The sequence below is a fragment of the Ailuropoda melanoleuca genome, chromosome 19 (assembly GCF_002007445.2).
Source record: "Ailuropoda melanoleuca isolate Jingjing chromosome 19, ASM200744v2, whole genome shotgun sequence".
Taxonomy (NCBI): domain Eukaryota; kingdom Metazoa; phylum Chordata; class Mammalia; order Carnivora; family Ursidae; genus Ailuropoda; species Ailuropoda melanoleuca.
In genome coordinates this window covers 18,359,202-18,380,494 of record NC_048236.1, presented here as the reverse complement: position 1 = coordinate 18,380,494, position 21,293 = coordinate 18,359,202, and the positions used below count along the sequence as shown (strand labels likewise).

The 21,293-nt window shown below is 34.2% G+C and overlaps 1 protein-coding gene across 1 annotated transcript in view; it reads left to right on the top strand.

Annotated features, from left to right (window-relative positions):
- The window catches only part of EYS (eyes shut homolog), a 1,484,071-nt gene that overhangs the window by 386,612 nt on the left and 1,076,166 nt on the right, over positions 1 to 21,293 (top strand). Inside the window, 1 exon segment of the mRNA XM_034648271.1 lies at positions 10,812 to 10,933. Coding sequence (XP_034504162.1) covers positions 10,812 to 10,933 — 122 coding nt within the window.

The window sequence follows — 21,293 nt, the reverse complement described above, 5'->3', positions numbered from 1 at the left end:
GTAAATTTTCCTTTTTGTACCTATAATTTTTAAAATAAAACTTCAGCTAAGATTGCAAAAAAGTAAAACAAAAATTAGCAATACTATATATGTATATATATAGTTTTTTGTTCTCAATCACACACAAAAAAATTGTAACTATGTGAGCAGATATGTTAGTAAGTTTGACCACAGTACTGCTTTCAAAAACAGTATTTTTCTTTAAGAAGTTTAACAGTGTCATAAAGAACTTGATACTAAAAGTGATTCATACACTTGAAAGTAGCATACTAATTTGATTGATGCAAATTTCAGTTAGAGGAAAAATAGTTCAGTTAAATGCACATTTCTACTATCAGTAATCATTTCACTATGTGTATATGTATCAAGTCATCATGTTGTACACCTTAAATACACAGTTCTTCCTCAATTTCCAATGGGCTTATGCTCTGATAAACCCATTGTAAGTTGAAAATATCCTAAGTGGAAAATGCATGTAAAACACCTAACCTACTGAGCATGATAGCTTAGCCAAACCTACTTTAAATGTGCTCAGAACACTTACATTGACATATAGTTAGACAAAATCATCCAATGCAAGCTTATTTTATAATAAAGAGTTGAATATATCATGTAATTTGCTAAATACTGTACTTCAAGTGAGGAACAGAATGGTTGGGTAGAGAATGGTTGTAAGTATATCAACTTTTTATCCTCACAATCATGTGGCTGACTGGGAGCTGTGGCTCCCAAGAGTATCATACCACATATTGCTACTTCAGGAAAAGATCAAAATTCAAAATTTGAAGTGCAGTTCTACTGAATGTATATCGAATTTGCAGCATTGTAAAGTTGAAAAATCGTAAACCAAAGCAAGTCAGAGGCCATTTGTATACAATTTTTATTTGAATTTTTTAAATTATTAATTTTAATATATGACCAATATTTGTAAAATATATTGATATCATGTGCCACTAATAAATGAGGATTATGGGAAAATAAATGAGGAAATATCTAAGGATTATGAGAAAAAATGTGGTTGTTTCTATTGTTCTCTTTCTCACTGACCACTAACTTTGAGAAGAAAGTAAGTCTTCATAATTAATTGAGAGCTGTGGGTTTGAGCATTTGAGAGACAGAGAGAGAAGTGATAGAGATGATAGAGTTAGAACTGGAAACAGAGATGGAGGTGGAGGAGACAGTGATATCTCCCCATAAAAATCATTACTCAGGCTTCATTAGTTTACATGAGATTTCTGATGGTAAATAATTATGGACCTCTCTGGTCATTTACAATGCACAAAAATATTTATTATCACCTTAAGATCTATAAAGACATACAGTGTCATCTAGATCTTCCGTTTAGTAAAAAGCATTGTCTCTCTTTTGCAGTTTGGATAATACATTCATAAGCGATTTTAAGAGGATATAAAAAATACCTTTTTAATACTTGAACGTATGCTTCGTGATGAACTAGTCTATTTACCCAGTACATATCCCTCTCTCTGCCGTGACAGAACGTACACGGTTTGTGAAAGTTGGAGGACTTGATTTCCATTTCATGTATCTCTGTAGTGGATGTCATTGTGCCTTTATTACTGTCATTTATACTTCCTATATTACACCTCCTAACAGAAATGTAGCACCTAACCTATTATTTACTAATTTATAACATTGCTATGTTTTTTTTAAATAAATCTCTGAAATCTGCTATCACTTCAGAATTTTTAAACAGCATTTTTCACTAAGTTTATCTAAACCATCATAAAGAAAAAATTCAAACCACTAGACTAATATGGACTCATGTTTAGCATTTTCACATTTTCATAAACATCTATATCCACTTAAAGCTTTCAAAAACAGTCTTTTTCTTTAAGAAGTTTAACAATATCGTAAAGAACTTGATACTAAAAGTGATTCATACACTAGAAAGTAGCATACTAATTTGATTGATGCAAATTTCAATTAGAGGAAAAATAGTTCAGTTAAATGAACATTTCTACTACCAGTACACTTCAGTTGGAACCTAAGCATTTGGGATTTTGCATATTGATGACATAGTTGTAAAAGAAAACTAATGAAAATAGGTTTTTAATTTTTCCTACCAACTATGTATGCAAATAAAATGTATATTACCATGGCTTCTCAATTTTAAATTGTGTCAACAAGATATAGTTTTCAGCAAAATAAAACCTCAGGGAAAAAAATAAATGTGTTATATATTTTTAAATACAACTTATAAATGCAATGTAATTCTCAATGTGAACAGGCTTAGTATACCTCATTACAACTTTTAAGGAAAGATTTTAATGGCTTCTCGATCCACACAGGTCCAAGTATTATCGACCACAAAGTATTTCGTGATCTTGTTCCAATGTACAGAGATATTATTTCAAATTTGTGAATTTCATTTACCTCCTCCTTACTTTTGTAGCATATTAATGTTAACATCTTTTTTTTTAATTCCAGTATAGTTAACACACAGTGTTATATTAGTTTCAGTTGTACAATATAGTGTTTCAACAGTTCTGTGTGCTACTCAGTGTTCATCATGATACGTGTACTCTTAATCCCCATCATCTATTTCAACCATCCCCCAACCCACCTCCCTTGTGGTAGCCATAAGTTCTCTATAGTTTAGAATCTCTTTTTTTGGTTTATCTCTTTTTGTCTTTGTTCATTTGTTTCTTAAATTCCACATATGAGTGAAATCATATTGTGTATGTCTTCCTCTGATTGACCTGTTTCATATAGGATTATACTTTCTAGATCCATTTATGTTGTTGCTAATGGCAAGATTTCATCTTTTTTATAGCTGAGTAATATTCCATTATATATATATCTCATGTCTTCTTTTTCCATTCGTCTATTGATGGAAACTTGGGTTGTTCCATAATTTGGCTACTGTAAATAATGCTACAATAAACACAAGGGTGCATATATCTTTTTGAAATACTGTTTTTGTTTTTTGTATTCTTTGGGTAACTACCCAGTAGTGAAATTATTAGATCATATGGTAATTCAATTTTGAATATTTTGAAGAACCTCCCTTCTGTTTTTCATAGTGGCTGCACCAGTTTTTATTCTCACCATCAATGGATTTCTTTTTCTTCACATCCTCACCAACACTTGTTTCTTGTGTTTTTGATTCTTAGCCATTCTGACAAAAGTGAGATGATATCTCGTTGTGGTTTTGATTTGCATTTCCCTGATGAGTGATATTGAGCATCTTTTTATGTGTCTGTTGGCCATCTGTATGTCTTCTTTGGAGAAATGCCTTTTCACGTCTTCTGTTCGTTTTTTAATTGGATTGTTTATTTTGGGGATTTGAGTTGTGTAAGTTCTTTATATATTTTGGATACTAACCCTTTATCAGATGTCATTTACAAATAACTTCTCCCATTCTGTAGGTTCTCTTTTAGTTTTGTTGATTGTTTCCTTTATTGTGAAGAAGCCTTTTATTTTATTTTTTTTTAAAGATTTTATTTATTTATTTGACAGAGATAGAGACAGCCAGCGAGAAAGGGAATACAAGCAGGGAGAGTGGGAGAGGAAGAAGCAGGCTCATAGCAGAGGAGCCTGATGTGGGGCTCGATCCCACAACGCCGGGATCACGCCCTGAGCCAAAGGCAGATGCTTAACGCTGAGCCACCCAGGTGCCCCAGAAGCCTTTTATTTTGATATAGTCCCAATAGTTTATTTTTGCTTTTGTTTCCCTTGCCTCAGGAGACATATCTAGAGAAGTGTTGCTACAGCTGATGTCAGAGAAATTATTGCCTGAGCTTTCTTCTGGAATTTTTATGGTTCCAGGTCTCACATTTAGGTCTTTAATCCCTTTTGAGTTTATTTTTGTGTTTGATGTAAGAAGGTGGTCCAGTTTCATTCTTTTGTGTGTAGCTGTCCAGTTTTCATAGCAACATTTGTTTAAAAGACTATTTTTTCACATTGAGTATTTTTACTCCTTTTTCAAAGATTAATTGACCATATAATTGTGGATTTATTCCTGGGTTTCCTATTCTCTTTCATAGATCTATATGTTTATTTTTGTGCCAGGACCATACTCTTTTGATTACTACAGCTTTGGAGTACATCTTGAAATCTGGAATTGTGACACCTCCAGCTTTGTTCTTTTTCAAGACTGTTTTGGCTATTTAGGGTCTTTTGTGATTCCATACAAATTTTAGGATTATTTCTAGTCCTGTGAAAAATGCTATTGGTATTTTGATAGGGATCACATTAGATGTGTAGATTGCTTTGGATATCATGGACATTTTAACAATATTTGTTCTCCCAATCCATGAGCATGTTGTATCTTTCCATTTCTTTGTGTCATCTTCAACTTCTTTCATAGGTGTTTTATAGTTTTCAGGATACATGTCTTTCACCTCCTTGGTTAAGTTTATTCATATTTATTTTATTATTTTTGCTAGAATTATAAATAGGGTTTTTTTTTTTAATTTCTCTTCCTTCCAGGCAATCAGAATGCCTTTGACTTCTTTCAAAGTCATACTTCATTAAATCAGAGCTTCCCAAGATAATCTCTTTTAATTGACTTGAAGTCTTCTGATCAGGTGACTTTAATTAGTTCTATATATCCTTTTTGCAATATAAGATAACATAATCATCAGAGTGATATTTTATCACATTCACAAATCTCACCCCTACTCAAAAGGAGAGGATTCTCCAGGCTATATACCCAGGGAATGGGGACCATGGAGGTCATATTAGAATTCTTCCTGCTACAGTGATTTCTTAGCATGAGGAATTGACCACATTTACCCCGTATCACATTGTACCCTCATTGTTTATAACCCCAGCTTCTGTCTCATTGCTTGACACCTAGTAGGGGCTCATTAAGTATTGGTATAGTGAATTAGTATACAAAGCAACATGATATTCAAGGTACAGTGAACTCATGTGTATTCTGTAAAAGAGAATATCATGAGTGTCTTCTCTAATACAAGTGTGAATTATTGCTCAGCAATCTAATGGATTATATGCATGCAACAATTTATGAAAGGCACAAGTTAAATTAACTTCTCACTAGCAAAGCAAAATACCTATTCTTACAATTAGATATTTAGAAGTAGGTAATTAGAAAGAAGGGCATGCATGAGAACTTTTTGTTAAGGATAAATCATTGTTTTATGTGTTTCTGGTGGATGTTGTTCAATGCCATTTCTCTTATTTTGCAAAGAAAATACTTTCATTATGATAAAACAGTATCTAGGAATGCACCAGTTGCAGTATACTTCAATCTCATAATATTATAAGGAGAAGGAAGAGGCCTTGTTCCTATTTGAATTCTCCACACTATTTACCATAGCTCTTGAAAAGAAAAAGCCACTTAATAGATTTTTTAATTGAAGGAGGTAATTTGTTTCTATCCTCTTTGGAAATACTTTTTATTTTTACTTCTTTTACTGCGCTTGGAACCCTGAAGTACTGGGTGTCTGTTAAACTTGGTACAGTTTCTTTTTTTTATTGTTTTTAAGATTTTATTTATTTATTTGAGATAGAGAAAGAGAGAAAGTGAGAGAGAGCACAAGCCAGGGGGAGGGGCAGCAGTAGAGAGAGAAACAGACTCCCTGCCTAGCAGGGAGCCCAATGCTGGGCTGGATCCCAGGACCTAGAGATCATAACCTGAGCCGAAGGCAGACAACTGACTGAAACACCCAGGCGTCCCTCAACTTGGTATAGTTTCTATTGCTCTTATTTTATGGACACTAACTATGTTATTTTGGGTCTTTCACTGTATACATTGTTGATGTCGATCGTCTTACCCTTTTTTTTTTCTTGATAACAAGAAGGGGAGAACCATAGGGATCCACAGTTTTTAGAATTTCTCCAACTACTGCTGTACTTCTAAACTTTAAAAACTTTTTCTCTTATACCAGTTAGCTTATTATTCCTTCAACTCTATAGTTGTGAAATTACTAAAAAAATCTGAGTAGTTAAAGGATTTAATAATTATTGGATATTTTCTTCTCTGAGATATTCAGCCAGGTACTTGTAGAAGCTATGTTTGTACATATATGCTACATATTTTAGTGAATGAATTCCATTATTTAAATACTTGCATATAGTTAATATACATATATTTTTACTATGTCTAAAAAACTGACACCTGAATAATGATTTTGCTTTGTTGAGAAATTTAATGCTGTTTATGTCTCACTTTTTCTTTGATATGTATTCCCTTGGGTCAACCATCTTATTTATTATCTCTAAATACTTGTGTATATTTTACCCAATGACAATTACTTTATCTAGTTACATTCTCTGAGTAAAATTTAAAACTTAGTTTCAGGGTTGAGGTGTTACTCTTAAGGTTAAAACCTTATTAAAATGTTCTTTTTTCATTGTGTACTTATTTTGAGAATAGCAGCAAATCCATCAAGCAAGGCTTATAGTGGTAGCAACCTTCAGGGTATCAGAAAAACAAAAACAAAAAACCCAGGGAGCATCAATCATCAATAATGTACTTTTTTAATTGCAATGTCTTCAGAGAACATTGTTGAACAAGAGGTATAAAGTATGAAGAAACAAAATGGGATTTTTAAAGATGATGTCACTTAACATTGCTGCCTGCTGGTGCTTTGTTAGATGAAGCATAGAAATCATAAATAACATTTCTTTCCTAAATCGTAATGTAGAGAGAATAACAATGATAATATTGAAGAAAATTATGAGTCATTGCCTAGAGACTAAGTTGAATGCATTTATGCAGACATACGCCAGGTATGTGACAGCAGTTGTGAGGATCTGTTCATTAAGTAAGCACTGACACACAGATTCTTCTCTTTCAGATTCTTACCGTGATTTGGGGCCTTGTGAGGCTGGTGATCCTTGTGATAATGGCTCTGTGTTTGGAAAGAAAAAGGAACCGAAGTATATCTACTCTTGGGTACCAGTGCCAATGTGGGAAAGGCTTTGCAGGTCCACACTGTGAGGTCAACGTCAGTGAGTGCAGTTCCAGCCCTTGCTTGCATGGATATTGCTATGACAGTGAGTTCACTCTGTCACAGTAATTCTTGTACAGTAGTCTAACTCAGAATCTGACACAGCAATGGAATAACTCAGTATACAATGTTGATTATTTACTGACTTTACCCTGCCATGAATATCAAAGCCAATCCCAGTTATTTTCACAAAACACGCCCAAATATGATGAATTTGTTTATATTTTTGTGAGCATAATGGTAGCAAATGAGAGAATCTAATGAGATGTTACTTCTATGTTCTGATGTTAGAATTAGCCATTTTTTTTTCTTTATGGTAGATTTTTAAAGAGTATTTATAGGTAGGAGAAGCACTGCTTACAGTGATTTAAAATAAATCATTATTTTATCATATCTATTACACACGCACACACACAAACAGATGCACACACATTTCCTCCTACCAAATATGTATTCCTGAAGAAATTTAAATTTATAGAGGACAGTCAGAAGAAGAAAAGGAAAAATCAGAGGAAAGAAAAGGAGAAAGAAGAAAAAGAAGAAATATTGAATATTAGAACATAGTTTTTGAAATGGAAGGACATGTCTAAAATGGATAATTTTTGTTAAGACACAGGAGAAACAGGTCATAAAATAGCCCTGTGAACTGGATATGACTAAGGGGCATGAAGAGGAAAAAAAGTGAGCTAGAAGGATATTGCCCAAAAAACTGTGCATCTTGTTTTATTTTATCTCCTTCAAAATGTATCTTTATGTGCTCCTTCACTAAATGCATAAATGGTTAATATAATCTGTGAGAAAATACGTTTTGAAGGAAAGTCACCTGATTTTGAAACGGTATAATTTAGCTGAAATTATGAATTATTTTTTAAACCAGTGCTTTGTAAACTCATGTCATTAAAAAACATAACTGATTTTTTCCAAATTGAGTGAAGCAGCCCAAGTTTAAAGCAACAGGTAGTAGTGGGACCCTCACAAACTGGAATAGCTGTGTAGATATAATATAGAATTAACTTTTCCAGCACTATGGCACCTAAGCAAAATATATTTTGGGGCTATGGGCCACCTGTTTGCTACTCTTGATTTGAACTGACAGCATCATCATTTTTCTCTTTTCTTTTTTTTTTCAGATTTTGTCACTTTAAAATTGTGTTTTTAAATTTGGGAAATTCTCAGATTACCTTGAAATAAGTCACTATTATCATATTTCTGATCTTAAGCCCATTGGTATTTGGGGATGCTGGGGATGACTCTTCAGTTTCTGATGTTCACTGTAAAATAAGGAAGGGACAGAAAATTATGCCTCACAGAGTGCTTAGCAACACTTTTAGATCTAGGTAGCCCTAGAATAATGGTTATCTATGGTTATATAGGGGGCAAATCTGACATAGTCTGAGTGACATATATTTATAATATGCATATGATCTTTATGAATTGTGCTGAGCACCAGCTGATGTATGGACGAGCTGAATCACTGATTCGTACACCTGAAACTAGTATTACGTTGTATGTTAGCTAACTGGAATTTAAATAAAAACTTTAAAAAAATAAATAATGGAAAAAGGAAAAAGTGTCTAAAATATTCTGAATCATAATTCCTTATACAGTAAGAAAGCATAATTTTCAAATATGCTACTTATAATGCAATGTTACCTATTAAAATTTTGGAGGTCATACATAACATATTATGGAAAATATAAACTTTGAGTACCTGATATATTAATCATTTCATAATAGAATTAGCCATAATGTATTTTGGAACCCATCCAAGAGATTTAACTACCAGAGAAACAAAATATTTATTAAAAATTAGATCAGACATGTAAACTGATATCAGCATAAATCTAAGATATTCTTAATACTTTCTCAAATATAAGATAGTTTGGGAAGCCAAACTTCCCGATTCAAACTAACAGTATTTATTACGTGACTGTGTATGAGAAATAATTATTATTATGTCAGTGTGAAATTGTAAATCTCAAGCATGTGTTTATTCACCACACTGGCAACACATTATTAAAATACCTCTATATTTTCACCATGAAATTTTATCACATCAGAAGCTTTGTTTCAGTACAGCTAATATATGATGTTCAGTACGTATTTAAGTATAAAATTGATATTTCATCCAAATTCATGCAGGGCTTATCTGGTGAAAATTTAATTCAGATCAGGAGTATGGAATATTTACTAATAAACTAAAAAATACTAATAAAAACTAATAAAAATAGTATCCGTATTTTCTGGTAAAAAAAAAATATCAGCATAACAAGGCAATATGCTTAAAAAGTATTTCCTGATAAAATGGTGGTAAGTTTTAATATAACCCATATTTAACAAATTAGATGTGGGGGGAAAAGCCCAATTTTTTGTTTCTTTGTTTTAAATTTTAAACAGATTATGGTTGTTTATTTGTTTATTTATTTTACCTATGGTATACAGTTTAATTCCCCATGTTCTCATCTGGGTTCATTCTTAGCTTCTTAGCCCAGAATAGTCAACATTCAGAAAGCATATTTCTTAATAATAAATGCAAGCTTTATTTCCTAACACCAATCTCTGTCTTTTAGACCTTTTGCCAATTTAAAGTTATCTATTGTTGTTGTTTTTCTTTTAAAATAACTCATCAATCTGCAGAGAATATCTCTACACAGAAAGTTAATTTGACTGTAGTTTTTGTTACTTGCCAATTGGCATCAGTATCCAAACTTGAATTTTTAATTATAATCAATTTAAAAAATATCATTATGATCAAATTTAAAAATATCACAATGTCTTAATTACATACTGTATAACATTTGATTTTAATTTGTTAACATACATGATGGCATATATAACATATAAGGAAACACAACTGATCCCATATTATCTCATTAATTTTCTTCACCTATACTTGTATATTTATTATTTTGATTCACTGAGATGTTAAAAACTAGGATGCCACATGAAAAAAAGTAAAATATAATAGTAGTAAAATCCTGCCTAAAAAGCTGCCATTCTTGTATCTCCCTTGTCTCTGCTTGACAGCCGTGAGCTGGTTTTCTTTAAAGCCCAGGTACATGTACTGTTCAGAAACACGGCTACAGAAATCTAGAAGCCAGCTAAATACCACACATTGTTCTGAAAATTCTGTTGCCGCCCAGGACCTCATCGTTTAACGAGACCAATAGCAGGTACATGCACAGAGGCAGAGTGGCAGTGTAGGTTACATGGTAAATCTCAGGGATAATGAAGAACCCAGGGACTGACTAGAAGCAGCCATAAATCTGTTCCCACTCCAGCTACAATTCATGCTGTCACCACTTCCTTGAGACACTTCAGAAACCGTTCTTTTTCTATCCTTAATGATAAAATAGAGGACAGATTCTGATTATTACTTTTAAAAGATCATGATGAAATGTGAAGGCTCTTTTTAACTAAGGCTTAAGTAATTCAATATCAACGTTCAGATCACTACCCACTTTAATCTACCTTGTCACACAAAAACCTTTAACAATGAGTTAACTTCTGGTTTATTAAACCTAAAACACTTGAGGAAAAGGTAATTGATGTAAAAGTAACCTTTTTATCATAGGTATTGTTTACTGACCGAGAGAGGGAGAGAGAAGAAAAAGATTGGATATTGTCATTGTTGCTTTGCAAACTGTTACCAAATGTTTATTGTGATTGTTTTTATTTCAAATTAAAGTTTTAAAGTTAATCGAACTGAGTGAAATAGTTACTTAGAAAATACTATAGAGAGCTGTGAATTCACATTTAATTTGGTTAAAAGTGAAGCGCGTTTAGTTGAATGCAACATTCTTTAGAATAATTAACATTACCCATACCATTATTAAAGGGATATTATTTTCTCTTATCTCTTGTTATCAGTGGTTAACGGCTTCTCCTGCTTATGCAATCCGGGTTTTGCTGGCCTGAGATGTGAACAGGACATTGATGATGGTATCCTGAATGCCTGTGAGCACAATTCTACCTGCAAAGATCTTCATCTCGTTAGTATCCATGAATATTATTAATTTATCTGAATGTGGGCTAGCATAAATTAACCCTTACAAATATAGTTAGCATCTGTATATATGTCAAGTTGGTATACACACACACACACACACACACACACTCACACACACACACACACATATATACTTATTAAGATTAGAAAACAGAAACTCAAACAGTATTATTTTTTTTATTATTATTATATTATGTTAGTCACCATACAGTACATCTCGATGCTTCATTAGTTGCGTATAACACCCAGTGCACCATGCAATACGTGCCCTCCTTACTACCCATCACCAGTCCTATCTCATTCCCCCACCCCCCTCCCCTCTGAAGTCTTCAGTTTGTTTCTCATAGTCCATAGTCTCTCATGTTTCATTCCTCCTTCTGATTACCCCCCCTTTCTTTATCCCTTTCTTCCCCTACCGATCATCCTAGTTCTTATGTTCCATAGATGAGAGAAATCATATGATAATTGTCTTTCTCTGCTTGACTTATTTCACTTAGCATTATCTCCTCCAGTGCCGTCCATGTTGCAGCAAATGTTGAGAATTCGTTCTTTCTGATAGCTGAGTAATATTCCATTGTATATATGGACCACAGCTTCTTAATCCAGTCATCTGTTGAAGGGCATCTCGGCTCCTTCCATGATTTGGCTATTGTGGACAATGCAGCTATGAACATTGGGGTGCATATGGCCCTTCTCTTTACTACGTCTGTATCTTTGGGGTAAACACCCAGTAGTGCAATGGCTGGGTCATAGGGTAGTTCAATTTTTAACTTTTTAAGGGACCTCCACACTGTTTTCCAGAGTGGCTGTACCAACTTGCATTCCCACCAACAATGTAGGAGGGATCCCCTTTCTCCACATCCTCTCCAACAATTGTTGTTTCTTGCCTTGTCTATCTTTGCCATTCTAACTGGCGTAAGGTGGTATCTCAGTGTGGTTTTGATTTGAATTTCCCTGATGGCTAATGATTTTGAACATTTTTTCATGTGTCTGTTAGCCATTTGTATGTCTTCATTGGAAAAGTGTCTGTTCATATCTTCTGCCCATTTTATGATTTGTTTATTTGTTTCTCGTGTATTGAGTTTGAGAAGTTCTTTGTAGATCTTGGATACCAGTCCTTTATCTGTGGTGTCCTTTGCAAATATATTCTCCCATTCCGTGGGCTGTCTCTTAGTTTTTTTGACTGTTTCCTTGGCTGTGCAGAAGCTCTTTATCCTGATAAAGTCCCATAAGTTCATTTTATCTTTTATTTCTCTTGCCTTTGGAGATGTGTCGTGAAAAAGGTTGCTCTGGCCGATGTCATAGAAGTTGTTGCCTATGTTCTCCTCTAGAATTTTGATGGATTCCTGTCTCACATTGAGGTCTTTCATCCATTTGGAGTTTATTTTTGTGTATGGTGTGAGAGAGTGGTCAAGTTTCATTCTTTTGCATGTAGCTGTCCAATTTTCCCAGCACCATTTATTGAAGAGACTGTCTTTTTTCCACCGGATGTTTTTTCCTGCTTTATCAAAGATTAGTTGCCCAAAGAGCCGAGGGTCCATTTCTGGGTTCTCTATTCTGTTNCGTTACCTTGGAATTAACTTAACCAGAGACGTAAAGGACCTATATCCTAGAAACTATAGATCACTTTTGAAAGATATTGAGGAAGACATAAAAAGATGGAAAAATATTCCATGCTCATGGATTGGAAGAATTAACATAGTTAAAATGTCCATACTACCCAGAGCAATCTACACTTTCAATGCTATCCCGATCAAAATACCGAGGACATTTTTCAAAGAACTGGAACAAATAGTCCTTAAATTTGTATGGAACCAGAAAAGGCCCCGAATCTCCAAGGAACTGTTGAAAAGGAAAAACAAAGCTGGGGGCATCACAATGCCGGATTTCGAGCTGTACTACAAAGCTGTGATCACAAAGACAGCATGGTACTGGCACAAAAACAGACACATCGACCAATGGAACAGAATAGAGAACCCAGAAATGGACCCTCGGCTCTTTGGGCAACTAATCTTTGATAAAGCAGGAAAAAACATCCGGTGGAAAAAAGACAGTCTCTTCAATAAATGGTGCTGGGAAAATTGGACAGCTACATGCAAAAGAATGACTTGACCACTCTCTCACACCATACACAAAAATAAACTCCAAATGGATGAAAGACCTCAATGTGAGACAGGAATCCAAACAGTATTATTTTAAATTAATAATAATAAAAAAGTGTAAGTGTTCCATTCATAACTATATGTAAGTTGATGTATATATTATAAAACAACAGAATCATTCTTCAGATTCACAATTCTTGGTAATATTGAATTTGTGTAAAATTTCAGAAATTCTAAAAAATGACATTAGTCTTATATGCACCTCCTTTTATATAATTTGAGATATTATATACACACATAATGTATTTCACTGACATTTATAATCTTAAATGTTATCTTGATTTCTATCTGGTGTTGTGTACTTACTTCCATCATTTCCTTCATTCATCTGGGTTGGTGCTGTCCCTTCAGTACATATCCATTTGTCATCACCTTTGTCACAAGCGTGAGCCATTCTGCCTTAAACGGACTGTGACACAGTTGGCAAATCAATGGGATCCCTTCAGGCTTCTCATTTTTCAGAAAACCTGACATAAAAGATATCTACTCAAGGTGGATTCGCTGACTGACTTCAGAAAATAAATGACATACAACACAGGTTAATGCTGTGCTACTAGTATAGGCTTATAGTTTATCCTTTAGCAACAAAGATGATTTTCACAAAAGGACTACACTAGTTGAAGTCAGAAGAAAATGCTTTGAAAAACAGACTCATTTTTATTGACATATTTTGACCATCAGTGTACTGACATTGTTTGTTTTTATGGTGAAAGGCTAATTTGTGGCAGGCATCTAAATGGAGAATTACAATTGACATTTAGATGGGTAGGACCAGAAATGGAGGGCGCATCACTTACCTAGCTACATTTTAGGTACACATAGTGGCCCTGTTGCTTTGCCTTTATTCATATCAGATGTTTTGTCTTAGTCAGTCATTCTAAATCCATTCCATTTTTGGGTACTCCTGAAGGAGTGGGCATGTGACTTTATGCTGGTCTCTGAGATGAGTGTTCTTTCTGGGGAAAGCCTTCCTCACTGGTGTATCCTCACTGGATATAAGTAAAATGTGGGTGTGACCTCTTCTAGACCTTCCAACAACTAGTTTTTATACATGTAATTACTGTTGCCATTTTCAGAGCCCAAAGAAGGGAGTGGGGCGCTGACTGATGATAAGTGACCCTGAAGGCAGTAGAGCTGAGAGCAGAAGAAACTGGTCCTTGACCAATGGTTGAACTCCTGAATGAAACCCCCTGTGTCTAATTATGTATTTTTATTTTTTAATACGGCTTGAACCAGAATTCCTTTTACTTACAGGTAAATTATTTAGTTTTCATAATGCCATTAATCTTAATCTTAACCTATGATTTCAGTGATAACTTCAGCAATAATACGAATTTATTGTAGTAGAAAGAGTTTCATACCCAAATGCATAAGATTCTACTTCCAGACCTGACCTTGCCACAGCTCATCTGTGTGATACTAAGCCAGTTGTTTGACAAGTTAGAGACTGCAGCTTTAGAAAGTGTATCATATCAAATAATAGAACTTCCAAGGATAGTATTCTCTCATTTATTCATTTTATAAATTGCCAGCTATTCAACTTTAGAACTATTCAACCTTAGAAACTATTTAAACTAACTTTAAACTGTTCAACCTTAAAAGCTATTTAAACTAACTTTATTATTATTTTTTATTATGTTACGTTTGTCACCATAAGTACATTAGTTTTTGATGTAGTGTTCCATGATTCATTGCTTTCGTATAACACCCAGTGCTCCATGCAATACGTGCCCTACTTAATACCCATCACCAGGCTATCCGATCATCCCACCCCACTCCTCTCTGAAACCCTCAGTTTGTTTCCCGGAATCGGTAGTCTTTCATGGTTCGTCTCCCCCTCTGATTCCCCCCCTTCATTTTTCTCTTCCTTCTCCTAATGTCCTCCATGCTATCCCTTATGTTCCACATATACCTGAAACCATATGATAATTGTCTTTCTCTGCTCGACTTATTTCACTTACCATAATCCCCTCCAGTTCCATCCAGGTTGATGCAAATGGTGGGTATTCATCCTTTCTGATGGCTGAATAATATTCCATTGTATATATGGACCATATCTTCTTTATCCATTCGACTGTTGAAGGGCATCATGAATGTGAGTTTAGATAAAAAGCAGAATATCAGAAGACTTTGAAACCAAGATGAGAAGTATTTTGTAACAGTGAGCCAGTTTCCCTCCTGGTTCCCTCCATTATGGTTCAGTATACCTAAGAAAACAATGAGAGAAAAAAGAAAAATTGCACATAACAAGGCACAAATGTTAAGAATGGGTAGAATAAGACTTATTCTCTCATGTAAATTTCTTAGGTATATTCAACAATAAGTACTTCTCTGTGGTTATTTAAATATATATGATCACATTATTCAAGTATTTTCCCCTCTCATTTTACTTTCATTTTCCTCTGTATCTTATATGAATAATGAGTGCTTAATTTTGATAACAGCAGAAGAAACAAAACCACTGCAGTAGAACTAACGTGTGGAAAAGACAAAATTATTCATATACAACTATGTTAAAATATATACATATTATGTGTATTAGTATAGTACAGATAGAAATTTTCTGCCAAACACTCTGGTGCAAAAACCAAACTGAATTTATGTGTTTTCTAGTAAAAATAAAACTTCCGTTACCTTCACCACCATATGGTTGAAAAATCCGTGTTAGTCATTTGAGAGTTCCCCATTTCCTCCCTTTGGGATTAGAGAATAAATGCTGGGGGTGGCTCAAACCGGGATCATGAGGGAATAGCCTCTCCTCCTTAGTTCATCTTGGCTGCTACTGAAATGCCCATTTTGTCATCCCCTTGCTACTTTCAAATATGGGTTAATCTGCCAAATAATTCCAGGCCTTTCATATCAAATTTGGCTCCCAGAACCTCCTTTGCATCCCTCAAGTGCACAGTGTTTAGCTAATTAGTAGTGAGATCCCAGTTGTCCCTTCAGCATATCCGATTGGAACCACTAAAACCTCGGGATCTGCTCTCTCTCTAGGATTACAAACCCTCCATCAGTGTGGAATTAGTCCAACTGTTCTCTGTCCAAATACAAAAGCCTTCACTTCTTTCATGCCTTCCCTCTCCATTAAGATTTGCTTAATCTCACTTGATGGAAATTAACATAGACTGTGATTTAGGGAGCTCTAGAATTCTTCAAATACACAGAACTGTCTAATATTCCTTGATGGAGAAAAGAAAAAAAATCATTTTTGTAGCAAAAAAAGGTAACATTTTATTTTCAATAACTTCTGTTATATAGTAATATGACAGAATTTATCAAATCTCATGTCTTAGCTCTTACATATAATGTCTACTATTCCTGTGTCATATATTAATACTGCTTTTAAGTCATGGGTCTTGTAGAATATCATCTGAAATATTAAACCTCAAAAAATATTTTTTCTTATTCATTTTTTAAAACTTGATTAGGTTAAACATATTGTAAGTTTTGAGTAACCTAAAAGAGTAGGAGTGCTTGAGTGGCTCAGTTGGTTAAGCGTCTGCCTTTGGCAGGGTCCTGGGTTCTGGGATTGAGCCCCGCATCGGGCTCTCTGCTCAGTGGGGAGCCTGCTTCTTTCTCTCCCTCTGTCTGCTGCTGCCCCTGCTTGTGCTCACTCTCTCTCTCTCTCTCTATCAAATAAGTAAATACAGTCTTAAAATTATTTTTAAAAAAAGAGTAGCGAGAACATTTGGAGATTGTCTGACTTTGACATGGATTTGTTCAGTGATTTACGACAAGTCACAACTTAGAACCATAAAATGAAGAACTGTTAGAATAGTCACTCATATCCACTCTATATGGCACTATTTTATTAATTTAAGAAAAATTAACTTTCTATTTTATTTAAATACCAGAATATACATAAACAAGTACCTACTTTTGCACTTTTTAGTTGAATTATCAGCTTCTGCAATAGAATCAAAGAGTTGTACACAATTGTTCTTTACCAGGGAGTTGCCTTTAAAAATACACATGCTTAAATTCTGTTTCAGTATGTGGATCCATCTGGCTCCTAGGTAACTTATAATTCCTTGTGATTTTTGGTGTGTATTTCTATTTGAAAATCACTGGACTGGCTATCTAGATAGCACTTTCTAGCTGTAAACATCTGTGATATTGGAGGTGGAGCATAGCAGTTTTTATTTCATGTGTACTGACAACTCACAATTTAGCACCTTAAAAGAGAAGTAAAGGGTGGTCTGAAAAATCGAGAGTTTTATCCTCCTGAGTTTTTAGGAGTGTATTTCATTTTATCTTCTCTATTGGACTCTTCCATCTGTTTTGGTGCATTTGTTTTTAAGACAAAAGGAATAGATCTAAATTTTTCATTCCAATCCATTTGTGAGGGAGATAATAATATATTGTTTTCTTTTCACTTGTAATAACTTAGTGAAGTGTTACTCTCTTTATATTGACATTTGCTAATTAGAAAATCTATGTGTAAATTATAGCTTTTCATACAGGCTGAGTGTAAAGGTTCAAATCATTTTTAGGGTGTTAAAAATAATCAATGACTGATTAATTATAATGATATCTCAGAGGTTCAGTTAAGTTTTTCAATCAACTTGATTAGTTTCAACATCTTTGGTAGTGAATGTATAGCCAAAAGTTTAATCTACATTTTGAGGCATTAGCTAACAACCAAGCACATTGTTAAAAAAGGCGTTGCATTGATTAGGTAACACAAAATGAAGAACTTAGGCCATATCTATTCTAAATAACCTACTTTTTTTTATGTAGAATAAAATCTGCCTATTTTTTTTATTGCCCGGATCTCTTTCATTATAGAGATCCTTACTTTAAGAATTCATTGAGAATAATTTAACATTACATTTATGAAAGTGGTTCATTATAATGGATGTCAGTTTTCTATTGTTTCTATAATAGATAATAGAATTGTTTCTCTTGTACAATCCAAGACTAAGATAAAATTTTAGTTCATTCATTTGATGGCTTGTATAATTCTTTCAACATATCCTCTCAATGGCAAATTTTGATCACAGTTAATGTCTATCTGAAGTACGCCACTTCTTCCCTCTAATCTGTTGTTTTGAACCTGTCATGGCTTTGAAAGAGATAATCAAATCTTTTAGGATTATATGCAAAATAAAAGTAAACAGAAGGTAAGAAAATATTTGTTGATCCACCTGAGTAAAGACATACATGAGCTTTAATAACTTTGGACTTGTAAAGTCTATTTTTGAAGCTTAGACATATTTTCCCTTCTTTCTTATTCCAAGACTCATTACAGAGAAGTGAGATTTACAAATGGTTGAATTTTGAGGTTTAAGGAATCTATCAAGCAGAACTGAATTTCATAAATATTGTGTGAGAACATAACTGATCAGAGAGGAATTTTCCATTTTCAGACTCTAATAAAAATGGACAGTTCCAGAAATAGTCCAACTTAAAAAAATGATTTAGAACTGATTGAATACCATTTGCATTGCTAATATTAGCCAGAATGCATCAATAAATGGGTTTATTTTCAAAGAATTATGAGACAGATTAAGCTTCAACTCATTTCAATAAAACATTATATTGTACTTTTATATTATTATTTGCTATCTTTACATAATTATAACCAAGACTCCACTCTAGGCTTCACAATTTATATCTGAGAACTTAGTGGATAGTTACAGTCCAAAATAATTTCAGTGTTTTCCTAGAAACCATTATTTCTGCCATTTGGATAGATGCAATTTTTAATTGGTTATGTCTATATAAGAATATTTTTAAAAGCTATTATGTTGTGTTTATATATTCTTTCTAAGAAGATAATAAAAGAAACACAACACACCGACACACACAAGAAAAGTTGACTTCAACAATTGGTTATTAACTGACAAGAACAATGGTCAGAGGGGAGTAAATCTTTCACCTCCATCAGTAAAGAACTCCATTATGTTCTAATTATGTCATAAAACTCCTCATTTGTCTGTGAGGAATTTATCAATAGTGGAAATTTCAAGAAACTTTGAATTAGGAAGTGGGTATATATTTATGGAAGTCAGGATATGTGCAAATGTATATGCAGACATGTGTGCACATACACAGAAAAGAGAATATATCGTTTTTTTACATTTTTTGCCAACCATCCTAGTTTAAACAGAAATCAAAGGCTTTCCAAAATCAAGCTCTGGAGCCCCGGTCAATTAATATTTGAACTTAATCTTGGTTCTAATATGTACATATTAATTAGAGCTCACAGATAAGTAGCCTCTTTATGTAAATTGATGAAAAACTTTGATTTGAAATAGTAGAGAGTGGTCTGTGGCATCATCTTGATTATAGTGGGGTTAAATTTTGCAGCCTACCCTTCCAAACCAAAAGGTTGCATGTACAAAAGAGGATGAGCTTTTGAGATTGATAGCTTTGCCTTCACTAGCTTTGTTACCAGGACAAGTCACTTAACCTAAACACTCTGCATCTGATAGAAACAAAGCAAACACCTCGGCCTGATCCCTCTCTCTTCAGGGATCAGCCTTTTAATCTAACTAACATGACTTAAGTTTTACCAGTCCCACAGCCTTCCATGTTAGTTCCCCTGATTTAAGTTACTGGCCTCTTCTGCCCTCCCAGAGCAAGAAAAATTTATCCTCTGTATTTTAAAAAAATTTGAAACAAAAACTCAAAAGAGACCAATCTAATTATCATGAATATAAATGTGAATGAGTATTTGAACATATAGACATAGATGTAGGCCCAGAGTGTTATTACTGATCCCATGACTTTTAAAAATATACAGTCAAGGGCTAATTGCTTATCAGAAAATGTAGATACCACTTTTTTCTGTAGTTTGCCTTTCCAGGACTTTTTTTTTTTCTTAATAATTCAGTGGTCTATCATAGAAGATGTATTATACAAAGAAAAACAGAAGGTTCATCAACATGAAGCCATTTTCTCATGGTCCCCCAGTAACATATAGCCATTAGGGCAGGTCTGCAGATCACATGCTTCTCTTGCCCATTGGACTCACTAAACTAGGGAGGATGAGAATCCCAAAAGCAAGTCAGTATTTCAGACACTCCACAATACGTCACAATCACCTGTGCCGTTTCTTAAAATACATGCTTATTTTAGACTCACTTCCTGAGGATTTTGATGTACTATATTGGAAGTGAGGTCTGAGCCTCTGCGTTTTTAAAAATACTGCGCAGAAGATTCACATGCAGAGCCATAGTGCATGAAAATTGGGCTAGCCACATTCATTGGACTGCATGGAGAAGGGTACAGCCGTGGTGATAGTTTATGTTTGCAAACCTCTTTTTTGGAGAACTGAGCACCCAGTCTGTGCTAATCTGCACTTGAAGCTTGCACTGAGAGATGTTCTAAGAGGTGTTGGGAAGGCAGGTTGATTCAGGATATGGTCCTATCCACAGGTGATAGGGACTAAACTTTAAGTGTCAGTTTCTTATCTGCAGAATACCTGGGTCCGAGGAGAATTTGCAGCTAGAATTCTAAAAAGTAAATTTAGGATTGAGATAGAGACTTAGTATGCTAAACATTTCTCTCTCTCTCAGATGAGAACTTTTTATGGAAAAAGTGCTATCCTTGGCTAGTTCTGATGAGCTATTTTAGAAGTCCTAGTCATCAAGGAAATGGCTATTAAAGGACATTGGTGTGGAAAGAGCAAGCACACCCATTAAGGGACATTGTTGAGGACTTACTTGAAAGGCTATTGAACAGAAGGAAGCCTTAGGGATTTTTTTTTTCCAGAATATACAATTTTCACTATACATAATGCTTTTAGGATATTTGGATTTTGACAGTGTGGTGCCTATGTATTGTTACCCAGTGAGGTTTTCCTCCGAGATCTGGGGGGAGCATCAGGTACAAATTATATACAAGATATACTGGACCCTTAATGCTATAAGCAGCCTGGCATAGGCTGAGAACAGCTGTTCAGTGGGTCTTGCTTAAGCCTGGCAAATAACCAGAACTGTAGAGGGAATATTGGTTAAGAAAGGTGGAGTCATTTCATTAGTAGAAATGCAGTAAGAGAAACTTAACAGCATCTAGATAGAATTGTACTGGACCTAAGAAACGCAATGAAAGACAGGAATGCCAGTCTCTAGGCTTATAAGCAGATTACAAGAGCATAACTTACTTCTGAACTAAAAATATAGTACTGGAAAATAATTTGCAGTCTTAAAAAATTCAGCAGCTTTCCTCTTTGGT